Source organism: Mobula hypostoma, chromosome 1, assembly GCF_963921235.1.
Source record: "Mobula hypostoma chromosome 1, sMobHyp1.1, whole genome shotgun sequence".
Lineage (NCBI taxonomy): Eukaryota > Metazoa > Chordata > Chondrichthyes > Myliobatiformes > Myliobatidae > Mobula > Mobula hypostoma.
The window spans coordinates 40,919,825-40,945,651 of NC_086097.1; the positions used below are offsets into that span (position 1 = coordinate 40,919,825).

The 25,827-nt window shown below is 42.9% G+C and overlaps 1 protein-coding gene across 2 annotated transcripts in view; it reads left to right on the forward strand.

Annotated features, from left to right (window-relative positions):
* The window catches only part of mdga2a (MAM domain containing glycosylphosphatidylinositol anchor 2a), a 1,048,869-nt gene that overhangs the window by 351,212 nt on the left and 671,830 nt on the right, over positions 1-25,827 (forward strand). For both annotated transcript variants that reach the window (XM_063047135.1, XM_063047145.1), the window contains exon 3: positions 12,355-12,529. In XM_063047135.1, the coding sequence (XP_062903205.1) occupies positions 12,355-12,529 (175 nt within the window). The remainder of the gene's footprint in view (positions 1-12,354; positions 12,530-25,827) is intronic.

Consider the following 25,827-nt stretch of genomic DNA (forward strand, 5'->3'; position numbering starts at 1 on the left):
CCTACTACTGATGTTAAACTCACCGGCCTATAATTTCCCGGATTACTTTTCGATCCTTTTTTAAACAACGGAACAACATGAGCCACTCTCCAATCCTCCGGCACTTCACCCGTAGACAGCGACATTTTAAATATTTCTGCTAGGGCCCCCACAATTTCAACACTAGTCTCCTTCAAGGTCCGAGGGAACACTCTGTCAGGTCCCGGGGATTTATCCACTTTAATTTTCCTCAAGGCAGCAAGCACCTCCTCCTTTTCAATCTGTACAGTTTCCATGGCCTCACTACTTGATTCCCTCAATTCCATAGATTTCATGCCAGCTTCTTTAGTAAATACAGACGCAAAAAACCTACTTAAGATCTCCCCCATTTCCTTTGGTTCCGCACAAAGCCGACCACTCTGATCTTCAAGAGGACCAATTTTATCCCTTACAATCCTTTTGCTCTTAATATACTTGTAAAAGCTCTTTGGATTATCCTTCACTTTGACTGCCAAGGCAACCTTATGTCTTCTTTTAGCCCTCCTGATTTCTTTCTTAAGTATTTTCTTGCACTTCTTATACTCCTCAAGCACCTGATTTACCCCCTGTTTCCTTTACATTTCATACAACTCCCTCTTCTTCTTTATCAGAGTTGCAATATCCCTTGAGAACCGAGGTTCCTTATTCCTATTCAATTTGCCTTTAATCCTGACAAGAACATACAAACTCTGCACTCTCAAAATTTCCCCTTTGAAGGCTTCCCACCTACCAATCACATCTTTGCCAGAGAACAACCTGTCCCAATCCACACTTTTTAGATCCTTTCTCATTTCTTCAAATTTGGCCTTCTTCCAGTTCAGAACCTCAACCCTAGGACCAGATCTATCCTTGTCCATGATCAAATTGAAACTAATGGTGTTATGATCACTGGAACCAAAGTGCTCCCCTACACAGACTTCTGTCACTTGCCCTAATTTGTTACCTAACAGGAGATCCAATATTGTATCCCCTCTAGTTGGTCCCTCTATATATTGATTTAGAAAACTTTCCTGAACACATTTTACAAACTCTAAACCATCTAGACCCCTAACAGTATGGGAGTCCCAATCAATGTATGGAAAATTAAAATCCCCTACAACCACAACTTTATGTTTCCTGCAGTTGCCTGCTATCTCTCTGCAGATTTGCTCTTCCAAGTCTCGTTGACTATTGGGTGGTCTGTAATACAATCCCACTAATGTGGCCATACATTTCCTGTTTCTCAGCTCCACCCATAAGTACTCAGTAGACAAGCCCTCTAATCTGTCCTGCCTAAGCACTGCTGTAATATTTTCCCTAACAAGCAATGCTACTCCCCCACCTTTCATTCCTCTGCCTCGATCACATCTGAAGCATCGGAACCCTGGAATATTAAGCTGCCAGTCCTGCCTCTCCTGTAGCCAAGTTTCACTAATTGCTACAACATCATAATTCCACGTGTCAATTCACGCCCTCAACTCATCCGCCTTCCCCGCAATACTCCTAGCATTGAAATATATACACCTCAGAAGATTTTTAGCACCACTCACAACCTTTCTATCAGCGGATTTGCTTAAACTTTCAACATAATTCATTTTCACCCCAGCCACACTGTCAGCTCTGGCACTCTGGTTCCCATCCCCCTGCAAATCTAGTTTAAAGCCTCCCCAATAGCACTAACAAACCTCCCTGAAAGGATATTGGTCCCCCTGTGGTTCAAGTGTAACCTGTCTCTCTTGTACAGGTCCCACCTGCCCCAGAAGAGGTCCCAATGATCCTGAAATCTGAAACCCTGCCCCCTACACCAGTTCCTCAGCCACTTGTTCCTCCTCCAGAGCATCCTATTCCTACCCTCACTGGCACCTAGCACAGGTAGCAATCCTGAGATTACAACCCTTGAGGTCCTGCTTTTCAACTTCCTACCAAGCTCTCTATACTCACTGTCCAGGACCTCTTCACTCTTCTTTGCTATGTCATTGGTACCGATGTGCACCACGACATCTGGCTGATCACCCTCCCACTTCAGAATGTCATGCAATCGATCAGAGACATCCTTGACTCTGGCGTCTGGGAGGCAACAAACCATCCTGGATTCTCTGTCACAACCACAGAACCTTCTATCTGCACCTCTAACTATCGAGTCCCCTAGCACTACCGCTCTCCTCTTTCTCGCCCCTCCCTTCTGCACTGCAGAGCCAGACTCAGTGCCAGAGATCCGGCTACTGCAGCTAGTCCCAGGTAAGTCATCCCCCCCAACAGTATCCAATGCGGTATACTTGTTGTTGAGGTGAATGGTCACAGGGGAACCCTGCTCTGCCTGCCCTTTCCTCTTCCCTCGCCTCACAGTGACCCAATTTCCTGTCCTCTGCTCCTTTGGCGTAACTACCTCCCTGTAGCTACGATCTATAATCTCCTCATTCTCCCGAATGATCCGCAGGTCTGTCATGAAATCCCAATGGGTCGCCACTTAATATAGTTCCAATTTTCTCCATTACCTGGGTCATGCCGAGTATCCACTACAGTGCACTCAGGTAGTTGCTATTTCATCCATCCAAAAGTGAAGCACCAGATTTGTAAACATTTCCAAGCACATTGGATCAGATGAGCCTGCGCACTAACTTTCGCAAGTTTTGGAGCTGTGGGAGCAACTTAAATCTTGAATAATTTTGATAGAAATCGAAACAAAATAATATAGAAGTTCACTCAAAATATTGATTTGGTTTATCTGGAGCTTACATAACACTGGTAACACTTGGAATGTTTTCAGTTAACTTTGAAGTTTACACTAGATTCAGAGATGTATTGGGATTTTGTTTCTCCAGCTTTCTGAATTAACAATTTAGCCTTGTCACAAAAAGAAAAAAGCTATAATCAACTTGTTCCTAAAATGCCTTCTGAAGCTGATAAAACTTGAACACTCTCTTTCTTCAAAGAAAAATCTTGTCAGGAAAATTCCACATTTTCTGACCGGAATGATATATTCTGAGTCATGTGGTCCTTTGGTAACAGAGCATTTGGTTTGCTCTGTTTACTGTGTTATGCTTCATTCCATGTTCCAAGACGAAAGATTTCACAAATAAACACTGATGCAGGCTTGACATCTGAGCTTTGTGCAAGACAGCAGTCTTTCCCTGCCTACTTAAGTTCCAACAGGCCAGTAAATAATTATTGCTGGTTGTATTGACGTTATGACCAGGGAACCTTTAATAAATGACCAAAAGCATAACCTTATTTTGTGGGTGAATTATCTTTAACTGAGTTTGGGGGATTGCAGTAACCTTGATGCAGCCGGTCAATTTCTCCCTGCTTCTCTGCCGAATCATACACATGCCCAAAGCTGTCGTGGGTTCAATCTGCTGACAGCCAACTAAAACATGACTTCTGGTGGCTGACCTTGTCATTCTTCCTGATGCAGCACTTGCGAGTGGTCCCAGTACTAACGTGTGCTGATAATTTATCTTTTCCCCTTCCTGACTCTCACTGATCAGCCTGATCCTGTCTGGAAATCGGTCTCCATTGTTTAATACTTTTAGAATCATAGAGTTATAGAGCCAGACCTTTAGCCCACCTACTTTGTGCCGAACTATTATTATGTGTAAGGGGGTTTCGAATTTTATGTTACATGTGGATGCTAATTAAAATGGCGTCTTTGTTATGTTAATCTGGGGAATGCGGCTTTGTTGTGTTAAACGCTGAGAAAGTTTGCGCTAGCAGCTTATTTTTACTTTAGAGTGTGATAAGAGAGTGCTATTAACCAATTGGGATAGTTGTTATGGTTTTGGTGTATTTGAAGATGCTGTATGCGCGGGGTTTTGGGGCAGAAGGTGGGAGAGTGAGACAGAGGATGGACCAGGTGCTGTGAGTCCGCTAACGGGGTCGGACCCCGAGCGAGACGTTCGGCGAGGAGACGGAGACGGACTTGTGTGGAGCGTCTGGTCGACCACCGTTGTTGGTCCCAGACGGCCGGTTGAGGTGGTCTGAGGGGTCACAGGGTGAAGAAGCAGGTCCTTGAGCTGCAACGGTTTTTGTGCACGAAGAGATTGAACTTTGATAAGTGTGGCGCCTTTTATTTTCCTTTTATATTTTATTCTCTCTTAATTATATAGTTCCAGTAATATCTATAAACTGTAAATCATTTAATTGTATCTGGTGTATTGTCTGTTATTTGGGCGGGGTGGGGTACCTCACACAGCATCCACACAAACGAATTATCCAGTTTGCCGGGGCCGAGGCTGTTTCCCTAGATGACAGCGAGCCGAGCAACCCTGAGGGTGGCCGGGGGGGCTACATTGTGGGGGCTCGTCCGGGATGGAGCCTGCTGGTATGCTGTGTGGGTGCCCTGTTTAAATCTGTGATGTGTGTCTCTGTGGGTTATTTGCTGGTGATTGCTGTATGCGTGGTGGGTGAGGTCTTTGTTCGAGTTCAGGCTGGCATTGACGAGTTGGAGGTGGCACTCGGGGCTGTCCATGCAGTTGGGAGAGAGAGGAAAGAGTGGTCTGATTTGAGGTAGAATCTGAGAATAAATGTTCTAGCTCTGGCAGGCTCCGCCTGGCACTTGGGATAGTGTCCACCCCAAGAGGGGCGGAGGCGTGTGAGACGTGGGCGGAGCGGATCTCGCAGTTGTTAGATGAGTGGCAGTGCTCGGTTGAGGGAGAGCGACAGGGATTGGTTGAAAGTTTGTGTAGGTGGGCTAGTGACGGTGTTAGAGCTGTCAGGCTCAGTTACACTGTAGTGACTGCTGTCAGTTATTTGAAAGAGGGGGGAAAGTTTTCAGTGTGTCTTCTCTGGCTAGGAGGGCGGCTAAATTGCTTGCAGTGCCAGGGGGATCATTTCAGGGGATCAGCCCCTCCTTCAGTTGTTCAGCTGATCAGAGAGGTGTCGGGAAACTTAGTGGAGGCCCAGTGGGGGAACGGCTTGGGGTCTCTGGGGAAGCATGTTCCCAGCAATGTACCAATGTACTTCCGAAAGGAGAAGACCTATTCCTGAAGGCTTAAAGGGACAACACCCCAGGGTGTTGCTATGGATAGAGGGAAGCGATGCTAAAGCTATCCTCGACCCCGGGGCACAGATCAAGTTGTTGTACAGTTCGTTTTACAATCGGTGTCTGAAGCATTTATCCTTGACAACCACAAGGGCACCGGAGACTTTGGGTACTAGTGGCAGTAGTTATCCAGAAGACGATGATTGGTTAATGACCCTGGAAGTCATGGAGGCATTTTCTGGGCACCCAGCATGTCGAGTTGCTTCCGAGGACGTGTGTAGCAGCCTTGAGCTAGTACCGAATTTAAACGAGACCCAGCGGTGGTACGGTTTGGGGAAAGTAGCTGAGGGTGAGACCCTCTTAGTAGATGCTCCGGACTACCATGAGGGAGGGGAGTTGACCGCTGAAGACACCTCAGTAAGAGAGAGGTCACGGCAACTGGACCCTAGCGGCGTGGAAGATGAAGGCAGCGTGTGTGTGGATTATGCGATGTGGTTTAATGTGCTGCATCTGAGGGGTGGATGTTGCCAGATCCTGAGGAGAGCGGCTGTTGAGCTGAAGATGGCCGTTACTAATTCCCTATGATTCTTCTGATCCGAAAAGATGCCCAAGGGCATATCCGGAGCCCCTGCATCCTTCCCGCGGGGCAAGAGGAAGACCATGGGGGAAGTGAAGGAGTGTGGAGTTTTGACGTATGTGGATGACCGCCTAGAGCTTGGATTCGCCTGGGGGGACTATGAGGCGAGGGGAGTGGCTGAGCCCGGGCGACCGAAGCGAAGTGTCATATGTGGAGGAGTTTTTGGCCGGAGGAGTTTGGTGCAATGTGAGAAAAATGACCTGACATACCAGTTGAACTTCCTGGTGTTGGGACAGACGGTGGTGGACCGGGGGATGGAAACCCAGGTCGTCAATCTGAATGAGACACAGGGAAGAGAGGGGATTTGCACCGTACTGCGGTCATGTACTGATGAATTAATCCAGCGAGAAGAAACAATGACCCACCTTCGAAGGGATCAGCAGAAACTCAAGACTTCGATTCAGAACAGATTGGAAGACTTGCAAGTTGGGGAAGATCAAGGAAGTGTTCTGACTAAGGTCAACAGAAAACCGAGCGCCCAGGGAGGGGAGTTTGACTACACTCCCGAGGAGGTAAAGAAATGGAGGACAGATCTCAGAAAAGGGAGGCGGACACTTGAAAGGAACCTGAAGATGACTATCGCGAGTTTAAACGAAGTGGAAAAACTGAAAGTTGACCTGGAAGACGTCCTCAGGAAGAAACAACCGGAGGCTGAACATTCTTTAACTGCTGCTTTTCAGGTCAGGGTGGAAGAAGCTGGTGGGGTAACTGCGTCCCAGATTGAGATGACCAAGAACCCTGAGTCGGAACTGCTGAGGCTGTGGCGAGAGTTGAAGGAGTCCCCAAAGAAGCTGACGTCTCGACTGCAGGAGGCTGAAGGGGTAGCCCCGGCTAAATGTTTCAGTTTGGAGAAACTTAAACAGCAGCTACCGATCGAAGGAATGAGGAAGGATACAGATTCGAAGGATGATGTGCTGCCCATGTGGTACATGCTGCCTTTCGCTAATTTCCCCATGATTGAGGAAGAGACCTTTGGCCCTTCTCCCACTGAGTCAGGTGTGGTGGGGAGGGCTAGCTGTGGGCAGTCTGAGTTGTGGCAGGATTAGGAAGGAGGAGAGGCGGGGCCCCAGACACAGGACAGGGGGCTCTGAGCTGTAGTGGTGGCCTGAGTGAGAGAGGAGTTGGCAAACAGGCCCGAGGTATCCCTAGTAGTGTCTGAGCCTTTTGGGTTTAGGTGAGGGGGTCCGGAGGTCTCGGAGGGTTAAGAAGCTCTCAGATAGGTTGGCCTATGTAGCGCCCGTGGGACGGGTGTAAGGTCCACTGTTTGGGGAGCACTGGCACTGTGTGTATCTGTGTATGTGTGTGTTGTGTGTCTGCAGGACTGGTTGGCGAGTTATTTAGAAGTCATGAGGACATGACTTTATTTGGTGGGGGGGAGAGTGTAAGGGGGTTTCGACTTTTATGTTACATGCGGAGGCTAATTAAAATGGCGTCTTTGTTATGTTAATCTGGGGAATGCGGCTTTGTGTTAAACGCTGAGAAAGTTTGCGCTAGCAGCTTATTTTTACTTTAGAGTGTGATAAGGGAGTGCTATTAACCAATTGGGATAGTTGTTATGGTTTTCGTGTATTTGAAGGTACTGTATGCGCGGGGTTTTGGGGCAGAAGGCGGAAGAGCGAGACAGAGGATGGACCAGGTGCTGTGAGTCCGCTAACGGGGTCGGACCCCGAATGGGACATTCGGCGAGGAGACGGAGACGGACTTGTGTGGAGCATCTGGTCAACCACCGTTGTTGGTCCCAGGCGGCCGGTCGAGGTGGTCCGAGGGGTCGCAGGGTGAAGAAGCAGGTCCTTGAGCTCCAACGGTTTTTCTGCATGAAGAGATAGAACTTTGATAAGTGTGGCGCCTTTTATTTTCCTTTTATATTTTATTCTCTCTTAATTATATAGTTCCAGTAATATCTGTAAACTGTAAATCATTTAATCGTATCTGGTGTATTGTCTGTTATTTGGGCGGGGTGGGGTACCTCACACAGTATCCACACAAACGAATTATCCAGTTTGCTGGGGCCGAGGCTGTTTCCCTAGACGACAGCAAACTGAGCGACCCTGAGGGTGGCCGGGGGGGGGGGGGCTACGTATGCCTAGAACCATTGACCCACACCTGGACCATCTCCCTCCACACCCCTCCCATCCATGTACTTATCCAAAATTCTCTTATGTGTTGTAATCGAACCTACATCCACCAATTCCACTGGCAGCTCATTCCACACTCTGACCATCCTCTGATTGAAGCGGATCTCCCTCATGTTCCCTTTAAACATTTCATCTTTCACTTGTAACCGGGTGACCGTTGGATCTTATTCAGTGTCGTTAAAAGTGTACTTAGGCATCCACCTGGGTAATGCTAGAATGGATGTCTGTGCCTTTAAGGGAGACGGATATGTCATTACGCACACGTGGGATAGTGGGGAGACCATTTTGTTTTCTGCTGAAGACTCTGGTGGGGCGTTGGAATTGAGTTCCTCCCTGAGACTGGGCATGGTGAGGAAGGATTTTCATGAGTAAAGGCATCGACGCAGGATCGCGTGGCTTATACAAAGTTCCTCACCATCCAAGTAGGACTGCCACTACCATATTAGTACCGTACTAGTTCTGGTATTTTTTATGCTGCATATGCAACTCTGTCCATACACGAGGGTGTGGATCGAAAGTTAAACTGAGATTGTAACGGCAAGAACTGGTTGTAAATTCGTTCGTTTTGTTTTGTGACCCTCTTCTGGCACTTAAACATCTAAAACAGATAAAGGAATTCAAACCCAAAGAAGTATTTGTTGTCCTGAGTGTGTACTTTTCCCCAGGCTACAAAACACTCTTAACCTATGATCTCTTGTTCTAATCTCACCAAGCCTCAATGGAAAATACCTGTGTGCATTTACTCTATAATTTTGAATACCTCTAACAAAACTCCCCACACTCTCCTACACTCCAGAGAATAAAGTCTTAGCCTATTCAATCTTTCCCTATAACTCAGGTCGTCAATGTTATAATTATATAATATTTTTATAACATTCCAGTCATAATTTCTGAAATACTAAACAGATGGTCAAATATACTTTTTAGCCGTGTTACACTTTTTACTTCAATACATTTTCAAATTTTAAAAAGTTGCAATAAAATTATACATTCACAGTCATTGCACATGGGGTAATCAAAACTTGTCAGCTCCTGCTTTCTCTTTATACACACAGTTACTTGGTTTATTGGTACAACTGAAAGTATTCTTTCTGAGGCTTTTAAAGTGATGCAGGCACTTTTCACCATTTATAGCTGACTCAGCAGCTGTATTAGGAAGTGCACAGAAACACAAGGGACAGCAAATGGTGGAGTCTAGAACAACAACCAATCTGCCGGAAGAGCTTAGTGGCTTGAGCAGCATCGTGGGAAGTAACTGTTTTTGAGTCTGATGGCGTGGATGCTACGTAGCCTCCTCCCTGATGAGAGTGGTCCATGAGCACAGTGGCTGGGATCCTTTATAATGTTACTGTCCCTTTTCTGGCACTTTTCTGTATATATACCCTTGATGGTTGGTATGCTGGTACCGGTGATGCTTTGGGCATCTTTGACTACCTGTTGTAAAGTCTTGCTGTTTGCTGCGGTGCTGTTTCCATACCTTGCAGTGATGGAGCATTTTAGGGTGCTGTCTGCTTCACATCTGTAAATGGTCCACCTCTACTCAGCCGCCTCAGAAATTAGAGGCATTGATAAGGTTTCCTGATTGTGTAGGATGAGAGTTTGTGCAAGAAGTGCACTCCTGGTAGTTTGAAAGTCTTCACAGTTTCACTGCCCTGTCGCCGATGTAGAGGCGAGAGGGTGTTGCGAGTTCTCCTGAAGTGACGGAGAGGTCATTTGCCTGGCCGGGCCTTGAGATCTTCCACCTCCTCTCTGTAGGCTGTCTCATCATTGTTGTTGATGAGCCCCACCACTGTCGTGCCATCGGCGCATTTGACAGTGCGATTACTCGGGTGATTAGCCGTGCAGTCACGTGTGAGCGGAGAGCACAGCAATGGGCTCAGCGCTCAGCCCTGAGGAACAATTATCTTGAGGATGATCGGGAGAGAGGAACGTTGTGCATCCTGACTATCTGAGGTCTGTTGGTCAGAAAGTCCAACACCCAATTGCACAATGGTGTATTTAGACCAAGGAGTAGGAGTTTGTTCACCAAAGTTCATGAAGTAATAGTGTTGAATGCTAAACTGAAATCCAGAAGCAGCTTCATAGCCTGTAATACAAATGCAACAGCTTGTTATAAAAAGATTTAAACCAGAGAATGGAAGTGCAATTGTCTAAGGAATATACCACTGTGTTCTTCTAAGATCTGTGATCACTAATTTTCCTCATGGTTTTCATTGGTCTAAATCATAGCATGGTGCAAATTGCTTTCAGTTTGACAGAACTTAATGTCATGATGGCATCTAAACCCATCCTGTTAACAGGAATTGGAAAGCAGTAGAGTGCAATTGCTGGAAGAATGAAAAACAGAAAATGGCAGAAACACTCAGCAGGTTTGGCAGCATCTGTGAAGGGAGATTGAGATGCATTTTTTTTTAATTTTTTTGAGCTATGGATCTCACTATTACTCTTTTATTTTACCTACTGAATATTGAAAGAGTTAGATAGAGTGGACAGAGGATGTTTCCAATAGTGGGGGAGTCTAGGACCAGAAGGATCAAAGATGAGGAGGAATTTCTTTTGCCGGGGGTGGTGAGTTTGTGGAATTCATAGCCACAGATGGCTGTGGAGGCCAAGTCATTGGATATATTTAAAGAGGAGGTTGATAAGTAATTAGTAAGGGCATCAAATGTTTTGGGGAGAAGGCAAGAGAATGGGGTTGAGAGGGAACATAAATTAGTCATGGTGGAATGGCTGAACAGACTGGATGGGCTGAATAGCCTACTTCTATTGCTTATGGTCTTATGATCTATTATATCTGTTGAATTTTCCCTATTTTCCTGTTTACGCGTGAAACTGATCTTTTTTAATAGGCATCTTTGGAGAGAACACAGGGAAATCCTTATTATAATGCAGACCACAAAGACGAGGGACACATATTGACTTAGAGAGGGTGCTAACGATAAATTAATTACAGCTTTAACTACATGGAGACAGTAAGTAGAAGAAAGATACATGAGGCAGGAAAACTTAAAAAAAAACATTGACCAGTGAGTTATCCCACACAGCAGCTGATTGTGGGACAAAATAAGGAACACTGGAAGACCTCAGCAGGTAAGGCAGCACCTGTGGAGAGAGTCAAATGGGATTGAGTCTGATTTTGTGGGGGGAGCGTGGTGAGTTGATATTTCAGTAATGACTTTTCCATGGGGGAATACTTAGGCTCATAGCCTGGGGTGTTATTATTAGTTATCTCTCACAGATCCAGCGTAGCTTACTAAGAGTTTCCAGCTGTGTTGCTTTCTTCTCAAATCTGTTGTTTTCTTGGTATCTGATGTGTTTCTTTTTGGTTTTCAGTCCTTGGATGATTATGATATAATTCAATTTTTCACCCTGCAAAGATTGTACCTGAACTACCAGACTTTCCATCATCCCCCTTTATTCCACATACAGTATCTGGCGACTGCGACTGCTACTGCTCTGTCCCTCAGCTTCTGCTTTCCTCAGACCTCCCTGTTAGCACCTTTCCAGGACTAATTAACTGTCCATACCATGCCTTCACCTTTTCTTACTCAACAATGAACTGTCCCAGTTTCTATGGTCTTGACCTTATTACAGGCATTCTTTTTTTTTCTCTCCACATCCCTCACCTCTGCAACTTTAAACAGGCTTCTTTTTCTAAATTTTCTAGTCCAGAATGTACGTCACTGTCCTGAAACTTCACCTTTGTTTCTCTTTCCAGAGATGCTGCCTGACCTCCTGGATATTTTCAGTATTTTCTGCTCTTGATGCAGTAACAAGAATCTTGAACTTTGAACTTTGAATCCATCTTGTTTTTGTCAGCATGTTCCTTAGTAACTTTTATAGAGGCATAGAGTCATAGAAAAATACAGCACAGAAACAGGCCCTTCGGTCCATCTAGTTTGTGCTGAACAATTTGAATTGCCTACTCCCATCAACCTGCACCAGGACTATAGCCCTCCATACCCCTACAATTCATGCACCTATCCAAACTTCAATTAAATGTTGACATCAAGCTTGCATGCACCACTTGTGCTGGCAGCTCGTTCCACACTCTCATGACCCTCTGAACGAAGAAGTTTCCCCTCATGTTAAACTTTTCTCCTTTCACCCTTAATCCATGGCCTCTAGTTGTAGTTGCACCCAACTTCAGTGGAAAAAGCCTGCTTGCATTTTCCCTATAAATGCCCCTCATAATTCTGTATAGTTCTATCAAATCTCCCCTCAATCCTCTACTTTCCAAGGAATAAAGTCCTAACCTTTCCTTATAACTTGGGTCTTCCAATCCCGTCAACATCCTTGTAATTTTCTCTATACTCATTCAACCTTATTTACATCTTTCCTGTAAGTAGATGACGAAAGGTGCCCATGATACTCCAAATTAGGCCTTACCATCTTACAGAACTTAAACATAGCATCCCATCTCTTGTACTCAATAGTTTGATTTATGTTGACTTAAAATGCTTTGCACCAAATTTAGATTTCCTGCTGATGTATTACAAAAGTAACACATTGTAAATAATTCTGCCTGTTGAAAGAAGGTGCTTTTTCTGTGGTTCAGCCTTCTGTATCAAGTGTAATAACCATTTCTAATGATGCTTGCTCAGATCAGATGGACCAAAACAGCAGGAAGTGCCTCTGACCGGTTCCATGATAACAGTGTTTTCAACGAGACCCTGCGGATCACCAGAATACAGCGCCACCAGGGAGGCCGCTACTACTGCAAGGCCGACAATGGCTTGAGCACCCCTGCAATCAAGTCCATCCGAGTAGATGTATACTGTAAGTAACAATCAGGCACTTCGATCATTTTCACCCACTGTGTTCAGAACCACATAGATCCAATCCCAGTAAAGTTCATGATTGTGTGGAGGATTGATACTTGGTTTTTGCTTTTATTGTGAAAAGAAAGAGGCAATGAGACTGAAATAAGTGGCAGAAGAGAAATCTGTAATTGATTATTCACAAATTTCCTTCTCTGTATCTTGTTTGGAGATATGCCATTGAGCTGAGAGCCTCCTAGGACACAAGTGGTATATTATAAATGGGACACTAGCTAGTATTATAAAGGTGTGAACACCAAGGGATTGAAATGGGATCTTCATCTGTGAGAGTTATTATTGTTAGAGTCACAGTTGCACACAAACTAGTTTGGATTTAGATTTTCATTTCTGAATGTGTAGATGCAAAGATAAAAAGAAAGGGGCGGTTGCTGAAAATAACAATTCTGGTACAGAGTGTATAACTAAAATATAAACATCATGAGCTTCTCTCTCCACATTACATATTGGCACTGACCTTCAGTCTTTCTAATTCTGAATATTTCTGTTTCTTAATTAAATCAAAGCCGGCCTCAGTTTAATGCATTGAAATTATCAAAATGGTATAATTGTTTTGAAGGATTTGAAACCTTACAAATAAGACTAGAGGTCAGATCTCATCAGCAGCCATTTCCAAAGGAGACTGACACACCAGGTGCTGTGGTTTCTGATCAGAAAACTTGTGCCACAGAAAATGAGACATCATCAATTGCTGAAGCAACTTTGTGCATCAATTGGCATGTCTGTATCTCCATACAGGAGGCATCTGTTTTTTAGGTATAGGAAGTATCTAATAAAGTGGCCAATGAGTGTATCTTTCCTTAAATAAGGAGATCAACATTGCAAATGATAGTGCACACGAAAGCCTTCTATATTTGCAGCAAGGTTCTGTGCTCCTGTTCACCATCTCCATTGCAAATGGTCAAGATTTTATTTGCCTTCCTAATTACTTTCTGTAATTGCAAGTTGATTTTTTTTATTAAAATAAATGCAATATAATTTTAAAGTAAATGTTTGCTTTAATGTAACTTAAGGATTGAAGGTACAATATGTTGCATCCTGTTTTTGAAATCTATGGGAATGGCAACCTTAGCCATTGTCCACTCTGAGCCAAGGCCTGATGTTGGAAGTATTTAATGCATTCATGTGGAATGCACCATTGTTTTGCCTATAGCAACCTTGCTCTGTGTGTTAATTAAGTATTTAATGCCTCTGTCAAGGTAGCAGATAGATGTTGATATTTAGAACCATTTAAGCTTATAGCACTGAAGGAATTTATCCAGTCCACTGTCAATTATATATGTGTAACAGCATTTTCAAACCATTCCCACTGCCTGACTCCTCATTCCATGTTCCAGTAACCTGAGCAATTTTACTAAGTTGCACTTAATGACAATTTTAAATTAATGGGTCTCCTTGCTGGCCCTTCACTTTCTCCATCTACTTGAATCAAAATATTTAATAATTTAAATCATCTTTGTTATGCAACAGTATAAGGAATCCTTGTGGCTTCAAATGTCTTTTCTCATGAATAAAGGTTGCCACCCTGTTGTTTATATTATTAACTTTCTATGCTGTTGATATTATTTACATAATGACTGAGAGCACACTGATACCTCTATTTGTGGCCAGGTCAGTACTTTGTACAGAAATTATTCCTCCATTCTTGAACTCTATCCTTCAGTTTGTACAGCCCAGTATGATTTGTTTTTTGTTTAACTTCCTTTTATTGAATATGAAGTTGATAAAATTGTATTCCTACTTCTTCCGCCCACACATATCTCCAGAACATTATGATGATAGCTGAGCAATGGCTTCCTGAAGACTTTGGCTTTTTGCCTGCTTTGGAAACATCAACAAATTCTGAGATGGAGTTTCGTTTTGTCAAAATGCAAGGCATCCATATGTCAAGAGCCAACAGCATGGATTTATTTCTAATCATTCTCCAGTGCAAGCAAAGAAACATTCACATTCGGCTTCAATTGATCTATCAAATTTCTTTGATTTCTTTTTAAAACACACATCTTAAATTTCTCTGATATCTCTGATTTTAATTTTAAACTTATTCCTTTGTGATACTTCTCATTTACAAATAAGTCTTCAACCGTGATCTGCTGACTAATTTTAACCTGTATTTTTCTTAATGCTGACTGATTTTGAAATGAGGATATCATGGACAGGTAGACAGAGCTCCCCTTGAGGAGGCACCTGGATACTGTAGGTATTTACCAAAGAGACATCAGCAGTACCAATGGGAAAAGATCAAGGAAATTGAATGAATTGGATAGATTTTTTAACAAGCTAGTACAAGCTCAATGTACTGAATCCACCATGGTTTATTAATTGTGAATTTAAAATTAGCAGGTTGCATCTAATGCTCTTTACTCTAACATAATGGTAAAGAACATCAGGTCAATAATATGACAGCCATTCATATACGATCGGTAGAGTTGAATTTTTACCCCAAAGGCGTAAACAAGTTTGACCTTGTGACCAAACTGTTGATTGGCTTTTCTCTGCCTTCTATCAGGGAAAAGCTATTTACCCATGCTTATTCTGAAAACACAACACGTTTTAAGTAACTGCTTTTCATCAAGAGTGCTGTATGCATCTCTGGTGACTACAGGATAAGAATTGTTCACTCATCTCCAAAATAATTGTTTCTTGACTAAGAAAGCTCATTTGTAGCTACTTGGCAATTAGTTTCTAATCCATCTGTGTCCCAGATTTGAACTCTGGTGGTGCTGGCTGGCCTCAACGTGAATGTGGAGATTAATTTGTAAAGCTTATTATTCACCAGACTTGAAATGTATTTTGTAATTTTACTGCATTTCATTTTTTTTCATCGTGAAGTGCATTAGATATGATTATTTAGTAAATGATGTTTGCTGTTCTTATATATGAGTTATTTGTTTTTAATTCCAATGTTTTCTCCTATTGCAAAATGAGGATCTAGCAATTTTAGTAACTGCAATTAATTAATTTGACATGTCGGAATCATGCCCATGGCAGATAAGAAGTAATTGTCAAGTAAGTATGGTGATGAAGGGTTCTCGGGATATTTTTGGATCGAGAGAGGAGCAGCAGTATGGGGCAGAGTGTTCCAACCTTTACAACAGTGGCACAGGAGACAGAGTGCTCATGGGTCCCTAAAGGAAAACAGAAAGCTTCACCAGCTTGTTATCTTTGGAAAGACATTTGTTACATAAGGAAAGGTTCCTCACTCTGGTGCACTTCCAATTGCAGTTAGAACCCAACAATCCCATCAGAAACTGGTTTTACAACATTAACTTTATTGTGCAATGCACAGGTACACATATGTAGAAATGCAAATGAAAAATTTACTCGCAATAGCAGTAACAGTCATATAGGATTAGAGATACAACATAAACACAGTTAGAGTCATAGAACACTACAGAACAGAAACAGGCCCTTTGGCCCCTCTAGTCCATTTAAGCTGCCTAGCCCATTAATCTGCACCCGGACCATAGACCTCTGTACCGCTATCATCCATGTCCCTATCCAAACTCCTCTCAAATGTTCAAATTGAAATTGCATCCACCACTTGCACTGGCAGCTAGTTCCATACTCTCACCATCCTCTGAAAGAAGAAGTGTTCCCTCATGTTCCCCTTAAAGATTTCACCCTTCACCCTTAACCCATGACCTCAGTTGTAGTCTCACCCCGACCTCAGTGGAACAAAGCCTGCTTGCATCTACCCTATTAGAAAAGAAAAATAAAGTCCATTGCAGTGTGAAGTGGTCAAAGCATTGGTATACTGTGCATGATTAGAATTGTGCAGGTTGCTTCAAGAACCGAATGGTTGAAGGGAGGAAGTTGTGCTTGAACCTGGTATCTGCTGGTTAATATGGTTAAACTGCCCTCCTTTATTATATCAGTGAAAGTCAGATGGATCATTGTTTTCCCCAAAGATATTTAAAAATTACTGCCATTAATGGCAATGCAAAAAGTCAAATAAAATTTATTGAATTTAATTATTGTAGAAACCTGCTTTTGAGATCATTTGCCCAATGTGGCCATTATCCTTCAGATGGCACATGCTACTGATGAGTGTAAGTGGAAAACAAGTGAATTATTATTTAATGTTACTCACTTCGTAATGCACAGCAGGAGCTATTTCAATCAGTCTCTGCTGCTCTTAAATGGACAAACACATGCATTTAAAACTGAAGAGAATAAGTATTTAAAAAAAAACAAATAATTACAAATTAACATCCTGAGGCTGTGCTAGAACGCTATGTAGAGTTTTCCATATAACTTTTAAAAACAGAACAGTTGCCAATGATGCATGAACCAAAATGGTAAAGAAATTTTAATCATTGCTGAGCTCCGAATCACACTTGTCATGTGTTCAAGGTCCACTGAAAGTATTCAAAGATAAAATATGAAGGTAAGCTAGACAATAATATAAAAGAGGATACCAAAAGTTTTCTCAGATATATAGAGAGTAAAAGAATCACAATCAGAGAATCAGAATCAGGTTTATTATCACCGGCATGTGACGTGAAATTTGTTAACTTAGCAGCAGCAGTTCAATGCAATACATAATCTAGCAGAGAGGGAGAAAAAATAATAATAAATTAAAACATGTTAAATTAACAAGTAAATCAATTACATATATTGAATAGATTATTAAAAAATGTGCAAAAACAGAAATACTGTGTATTAAAGAAGTGACGTAGTGTCCAAAGCTTCAATGTCCATTGAGGAATCCAATGGCAGAGGGGAAGAAGCTGTTCCTGAAAGGCTGAGTGTGTGCCTTCAGGCTTCTGTATCTCCTACCTGATGGTAACAGTGAGAAAAGTGCATGCCCTGGGTGCTGGAGGTCTTTAATAATGGACACTGCCTTTCTGAAACACCGCTCCCTAAAGATGTCTGGGTACTTTGTAGGCTAGTGCCCAAGATGGAGCTGACTAGATTTACAACCTTCTGCAGCTTCTTTTGGTCCTGTACAGGAGCTCCTCCATACCAGATAGTGATGCAGCCTGTCAGAATGCTCTCCATAGTACAACCATAGAAGTTTTTGAGCGTATTTGTTGACATGCCAAATCGCTTCAAACTCCTAGTAAAGTATAGCCACTGTCTTGCTTTCTTTATGACTACATCAATATGTTGGGAACAGGTCAGATCCTCAGAGATCTTGATACCCAGGAACTTGAAGCTGCTCACTCTCTCCACTCCTGATCCTTCTATGAGGATTGGTACATGTTCCTTTGTCTTACCCTTCCTGAAGATTACAATCAGCTCTTTCATCTTACTGACGTTGAGTGCCAGGTTGTTGCTGCAGCACCATTCCACTAGTTGGCATATCTCACTCCTGTACGCCCTCTCGTCACCGCCTGAGATTCTACCAACAATGGTTGTATCATCAGCAAATTTGTAGATGGTGTTTAAGCTATGGCTAGCCACACAGTCATGTGTATACAGAGCGTAGAGCAGTGGGCTAAGCACATACTCCTGAGGTGCAACAGTGCTGATCGTCAGTGAAGAGGATATGTTGTCACCAATCTGCACAGACTGTAGTCTTCGGTTAGAAAGTCGAGCATCTTATTATGGAGGGAGGTACAGAGGCCCAGTTTCTGCAACTTCTCAGTTAGGATTGTGGGAATGATGGTATTAAATGCTGAGCTATAGTCGATGAACAGTATCCTGATGTAGGTGTTTGTGTTGTCTCGGTGGTCTTAAGCCGTGTGAAGAGCCATGGAGACTGTGTCTGCCGTTGACCTATTGTGTCGACAGACGAATTGCAATGGGTCCAGGTCCTTGCTGAGGCAGGGGTTCAGTCTAGCCATAACCAACCTCTCAAAGCATTTCATCACTGTCGATGTGAGTGCTACCGGGCGATAGTCATTAAGGCAGCCCACATTATTCTTCTTTGGCACTGGTATAATTGTTGCCTTTTTGAAGCAAGTAGAAACTTCTGCCCATAGCAGTGAGAGGTTGAAAATGTCCTTGAATACTCCCACTAGTTGGTTGGCACAGTTTTTCAGAGCCATACTAGGTATTCCATCGGGATCTTCTGCTTTGCGAGGGTTCACTCTCTTTAAAGACAGTCTAACATTGGCCTCTGAGACAGAGATCAGAGGGTCATTAGGTACAGCAGGGACCTTCACAGCTGTAGTTATATTCTCCCTTTCAAACGTGCATAGAAGGCGTTGAGTTCATCTGGTAGTGAAGCATCACTGCCATTCATGCTATTGGGTTTTGCTTTGTAGGAAGTAATGTCTTGCAGTCCCTAGATGAGTTGCTGTGCATCTGATATCACCTCCAAACTCATTCAAATTTGTCCCTTCGCCCTTGAAATAGCCCTCTGCAAATCATACTTGGTTTTCTGGTGCAGACCTGTGTTGCCGGACCTGAATGCCACAAATCTAGCCTTCAGCAGACGACGTACCTCCTAGTTCATCCACGGCTTTTGGTTTGGGAATGTACAGTAGGTCTTTGTAGGCACACACTCATCCACATAGGTTTTAATGAAGTTGGTAACAACTGCAGCATACTCATCCAGATTCAAAGAATGGATATCGGGCCACTGGGAGATGATGATGGGGATGAAGTAATGGGGCTCAAAGAAATGGCAGACAGACTTGAGTAGTTTGCATTAGTCACCACTGTGGAAGACACCAGCAGAACACCAGAAATCCAAGAGTGTCAGTAGATAGAAGTGAGTGTAGTTGCCATTACTAAAGAGTAGGTACTTTGGAAGCTGAAAGGTCTAAAGGTAGATAAGTTGCCCGAATCAGATGGACTACACTCCAAGGTTCTGAAAGAGGTAGCTCAAGAGATTTTAGAGGGATTAGTAATGATTTTTAAAGAATCTTTATATTCTGTAATGGTTCCGGAGGACTGGAAAATTGCAAATGTCACTTCACTTTTTGAGAAGGGAGGGAGAAAGAAGGAAGGGAATTATAGGCTAGTTAGCCTGACTTCAGTGGCTGGGATGACATTGGAGTCCATTATTGAGGATGAGGATTCGTGGTATTTGGAGTCACATAGTAAAATCGGCCAAATTCAGTATGGTTTCCTGAATCTTGCCCAACAAATCTCTGAGGAAGTTACAAGCAGGATAGACAAGAGAGAGTCAGTGGATGTTGTTAGCTTGGATTTTCAGACAGCCTTTGACAAGGTGCCGTACATGAAGTTGCTAAACTAGATAAGAGCTTATGGTATTACAGGAAAGATAATTACATCAATAGAAGACTGGCTGACTGGCAGGAGGCAAACAGTGGCAATAAAGGGGACCTTTTCTGGTTGGCTGCTGATGACTATTGGTGTTCTACATGGGTTGGTGTTGGAATGATTTCTTTTCAATGACCTAATTGTGGCCAAGTTTGAGGATGATATGAAGATAGGTGGAAGGGCAGGTAGTGTTGAGGAAGCATGGTATCTAAGTCCGCAGATGGATTTAGACAGATTGGGAGAATGGGAAAAGAAATGGCAGATGGAATTTAGTGTAGAAGGAATAAAGATGTAAACTATTTAGTAAATGGGGAGATAGTTGAAAAATCCGAGTTGCAGAGGGACTTGGTAGTCCTTATGCAGGATTCCCTAAAAGGGTAATTTGCAGAATGATTCATGGTAAGGAAAGCAAATGCGAAGTTAGCATTAATTTGAAGAGGACTATAATACAAAAGCAAGGATATAACGCTGACGCTTTATAAGGCATTGGTCAGCCCACACTTGAAATATTGTGAGCCCCTTAGCCAAGAAAAGATGTGCTCAGAGGAGATTCATGAAAATGATTTTGGGAATGAAAGGGTTAATATTTGAGGAGTATTTGACGGCCCTGTACCTGCTGAAGTTTAGAAGAATGAGTTGGGGGGGGTGGGGGGAGGTCTCACTGAATCCTATTGAATTAGATTAGATTATGAGGACACTCAGTCCTCAGTATGCATTAAAAAATGATACAACATTCCTCCAGAATGATATCACAAGAAAAACACAGGACAAACCAAGACTAAAACTGACAAAACCACATATAGTTACAACAGTGCAAAGCAATACCATAATTTGATAAAGAGCAGACCATGGGCACGGCTAAAAAAAAGTCTCAAAATTCCGATAGACTCATCATCTCATGCAGGCAGCCGAAGGGAGGAACTCTCCCTGCCATGAACCTCCAAGTGCTGCCAACTTGCCGATGCAGCACCATTGGAAGCACCCGACCGCAGTGGACTCTGAGTCCATCCGAAAACTTTGAGCCTCTGACCAGCCCCTCTGACACAGCCTCTCCGAGCACCATCCTTTGCCGAGTGTTTTGACTCTGCCCCGGCCACCGAGCAACAATCAAAGCCGAGGACTCGGGGCCTTCTCCTCCAGAGATTCTGGACCACACAGTAGCAGCAGCAGCGAAGCAGGCATTTCAGAAGTTTCACCAGATGTTCTTCCGTGCTCTCACGTCCATCTCCATCAAATCAGGATTGTGTACGGCACCCTACTTGACAAATAACAGACATCACCACTGTGAGCTACATCACGCCGCTATCTTCTCCTCCCGCCTTCTTGAAAGGCCTAGATAAGGTGGATGTGGAGAGGGTATTTCCAATAGTTGGGGGCGGTGTGAGGGAGGTGTTGGTCTAGAACCACAGGGCACAGCCTCAAAATAGAGGAACAACCATTTAGAATAGAAAGGAGGAGAAATTACTTTTGCTAGATGGTAGTAAATCTCTGAAATTCATTGCCACAGATGACTGTAGAGTTCAAGTCATGTTAGGGGAGAAGGCAGGAGAATGGGGTTGAGAGGGATAATAAATCAGTCAAGATGACCTAATTCTGTTCCTGTGTCTGGAACACATGGTAAGTGTGGTTCAGAGCTGTATGTCGGTGCCACTTCCATGCCACACTGAAGGAGTGCTGCATTTGAGTTTATGTGTTAAACTAAAATTTCAAGGCTCTATTCAAAGTAATAGCAGTGGAACTTGTCCCAATATCCTGGCCAATACCCATTCCCTAATTGATATTAGGAAAACCGAGTGCACAAGTTTTGCTTGTGGGATCTTGCTATGTACCTACGTCATAGCAAGTAATTGTTTTAATTTGTTTTATATGGATATAAGACTCTATTTGGCATCCTGAGGTTGAAGGTGGAACCATTGGTATCTTGTCATAGGTGAAAATTTAATGATAAATAACTCAGTTGCAGACATACAGGGAAATAGAGAAGTGTCCACTTTAGGAGGTATTTTAAGTGAACACTTATTGGACATAAAGGTGTGCCCTCGACGTGTTTAATGATAATCAGCATGCAAATATTTCTGGAGACCCCTGTCCTGCACACACCTCTGATTCAGAGCAGAGCCCATATAGAGGAGTGGCTCTAAATTGAATTTGATGCGGTTATTAATATCTGAGTTGTCAGGTTGCCTGGTGCTGAACATTTTGGCACTGCAGGAGGCCTATTCACTACAGAATGAACAATTGTAACCATTCTGGTATCCTTTTGGATTCTCCAGAAATTTGACCCCGCACAATTTTGCTTACGTCTCTGTCACACTTCAAGTGAGATCATTTCCGATAACTTCTCATGACATCTCTGATGAAAAACTCCAAATAAAGTATCATTGATCTCATAATGATACCAATGAGGCTATTTGACCCATCGGATGCCTACCAGCTGCCAGAGGAACATGTGTTGCCTGACTTGCCGAGTGCTTTCAAAACTACTGTCTTTTTTTAATTAAGATTTTCAGATTCTGCTACTTTTTTTGATTTTGTCACTTTACTGTTCTGACATGAGCCTTTTTGATTACTTTTTGCAAACACATGTGGACACACAATTCCTTTGCTCCATTTAAAGCTATTAGCCTTATTATTTGGAAGGGAATCCAACCTGTGTCTTTAAAGACCAAAAAGGGTGAAAGGTAAAAAGTTTAAGGAGAACTTAAATGTGCGGAAACATCCTCACATAGAGGATCGTGAGCGTGTGGAACGAGCTACCAGCAAAAGCGGTGCATGTGAGCTCGAGTTCAACGTTTAGGTGAAGCTTGCATAGGTACATGGATAGTAGGGGTATGGAGGGTTATGGTCCCAGTGCAGGTCAATGCGAATAGGTATTTTAAATGATTTTGGCATGTACTAGATGTGTTGAAGGGCCTGTTACTGTGTTGTACTTCTCTATGACTCTAAGATTCTAATGGATAACTTCTCAACAGCCACCACCCTTCCACCCCTCCACCTCTCAAAACTGCGTTTGAACTCCATCTAGAGTTGTGAAGCACTATAGCACAGAAACAGAACAGGCTATTTATTCCAGCTAGTCTATGCCTGCCTGGTCCCATTTCCCTGTACCCGGATCGCAGCCCTCTATACCTCCATCATCCATGTACCTAAACAAACTTCTCTTAAATGTTACACCATTTGTTACAAATGTTCCACACTCGAACCACCCTCTGAGTGAAGAACTCACCTTTCAAATTGCCTTAGGCTCCCCTCATTCTCATACGCTTCAGAGAAAAAAAAAATTCCAATCTGTTCCATGTCTCCCTATAACTCAGGTGCACTTTCTCCCCACAATGCATTTCTCTTTGTAATCTCAAACTCCTGTTTTCAGAACTTACTTGTCTGCAAATATTCCTGTGCCATTGGGTGTTTGGGACTGATAGTTTGCAGCTGATCTCTAAGGTGCACAGTGGATTCACTCTCCCTTGTAGCCAATTTACATTGCCCAGGATAACACATTTCCCAACACCTCTGCTTTATTTTTGAGTCACAAGTTGTTTGGAAAGAGATTATACTTTGAGGTCTTGCTAGTTTCAGAGATAAAATATCCTTTGGATGATTTTATTTTATTCCTTTCTAATTAGCTGGCAGAAAATCTATAGCATTGCTTATCTTGAAATGTGTTACCTGTAGACAATTATTTTTGCTTCTACACTACCTAAGTAGTTAAAAGTACCTGGTTATTTTGGTATATTCCAGATTGATTGGGTAAAATAAAGGTATGTATATATTTTATGTGTTTCTATCAATTCTATGATAAAGTGTATTGATAAATAGGACAGCTGTTCACCTGACTATATGAACCCATTTTCTTGATCCACTGGGACTCTGCATTCATATAGACTTAACCAAGGCCAGAGATTATTTTAATAAACTGAGCGATTCCCATGTACTCTGGGTAGTGATCTTTACGTAAATAGAATAGTTACCAAGGGGCCTAATAATTCATTGAAATGCACTTCATTCAATATCTGCACACATGTCACTGTGTAAAGATTTTAAGTAAACTCAAGATCTGTGGGGAAAAAGGCTGAATGGTTTGTAGTAATGAAGGATCAGGTTTGTTGACTGGATGTTCTTCTCACAGCAGTCCTCATGTTTACATGAGCAGGGAGCAGGAACAGCAATAATGCTGTTGTTGTTGGTTCCTGTCCAAGCTACTGAAAGACTATAAAATACCGATAAAAGCAGTACAAGTTCAGCTATAGGTCTTGCCAAGCTGTCATCTTTGCAACAGTGGTGGACTATTAAAAACGTGAAGCAAGAGTACGAGGGGTTATTGATAAGTTTGTGGCCTAAGGTAGAAGGAATCAATTTTAGAAAACCTAGCACATTTATTTTTCAATGTAGTCCCCTCCTACATTTGCACACTTAGTCCAGCGGTCGTGGAGCATATGGATCTTGGACCTCCAGAAAATGTCCGCAGATGGATGATTGATAAGTTTGTGCCTGAAGGTAGAAAGAGATGAGTTATACAGCTCTTGTTACACACACATGCAGTTCAACTCTGAGTGATTATGCAGGAAGTTTGAAATTAATAACTCATCTCCTTCTACCTTAGGCCACAAACTTATCAATCACCCCTGATGAGTTATTAACTTCAAACTTTCTGCATAATCACCAAAGAGTTGAACTGCATGTGCATGTAATGGGAGCTGTAGAACTCATCTCCTTCTACCTTTGGGCACAAACTTATCAATCACCCCTGCTGTGGACACTTTCTGGAGGTCCAAGATCCGTATGCTCCACAACTGCTGAGCTAAGTGTGTACATGTAGGAGGGGACTATGTTGAAAAATAAATGTGCTAGGTTTTCTAAAATTGACTCCTTCTACCTTAGGCCACGAGTTTATCAATCACCCCTCGTATAAATGTAGGTCTTCCTCCATGTCTTTCAAATAAATTCCACTTTCACTGAGAACGTAGTGAGCATTGAGACAAAGGCTGTTTCTTGTCTGAGCACTCTGATCCTTGATCACAGCCACACCTCTGAAGGAGGCATCATTGTGCCCTCCAGTAGGGAAAATCATTGATTTGGGTAAAGGCAGTATGCATGATGGAAGATACGCTATTACACAAAGTGAAAGTGAAATTAAAAGGAACTAGTTATATTTACTACATTTACAATTAAAAAGGATTACTTTAAGCAATTAAATTAACATCCGCAAAATGCTGGAGAATGCAGCATGTTAGGCACCATCTGTGGAGAGCATATAAAAACAATTAGGAAGAAAGCACGGCACCGCCTCTACTTCCTTTGGTGTCTGCAGACATTTGGAATGACAGCTAAAACGTTTACTAACTTCCATAGATGAGTAGTGGGGAGTATATTGACTGGCTGCATACAGCCTGGTATGGAAATACCAATGCCCTTGAATGGAAAATCCTACAAAAAGTGATGGATGCAAACCCTCCCAACCATTGAATGCATTGTAAACACAAAATAATCTGCAGATGCTGGGGTCAAAGAAACACTCACAACACGCTGGAGGAACTCAGCAGGCCGGGCAGCATCCGTGGAAACGATGAGTCGATGTTTCAGGCCGGAAGGAAGGGACCTGACGAAGGGTTCCGGCCCAAAACGTCGACTCATCGTTTCCATGGATGCTGCCCGACCTGCCGAGTTCCTCCAGCGTGCATTGAGTGCAGTTACATGTAACGTTGTCGCAGGAAAACAGCATCCATCATCAGGGGCCCCCACCACCCAGGATATGTTCTCTTTTCATTGCTGCCATCAGGATGAAGCTACAGGAGCCTCAGGACTCGCACCACCATGTTCCGGAAGAATAGTAGTAGTAGTAGTAGTCGTAGTCATACTTTATTGATCCTGGGGGAAATTGGTTTTCGTTACAGTTGCACCATAAATAATAAATAGTAATAGAACCATAAATAGTTAAATAGTAATATGTAAATTATGCCAGTAAATTATGAAATAAGTCCAGGACCAGCCTATTGGCTCAGGGTGTCTGACCCTCCAAGGGAGGAGTTGTAAAGTTTGATGGCCACAGGCAGGAATGACTTC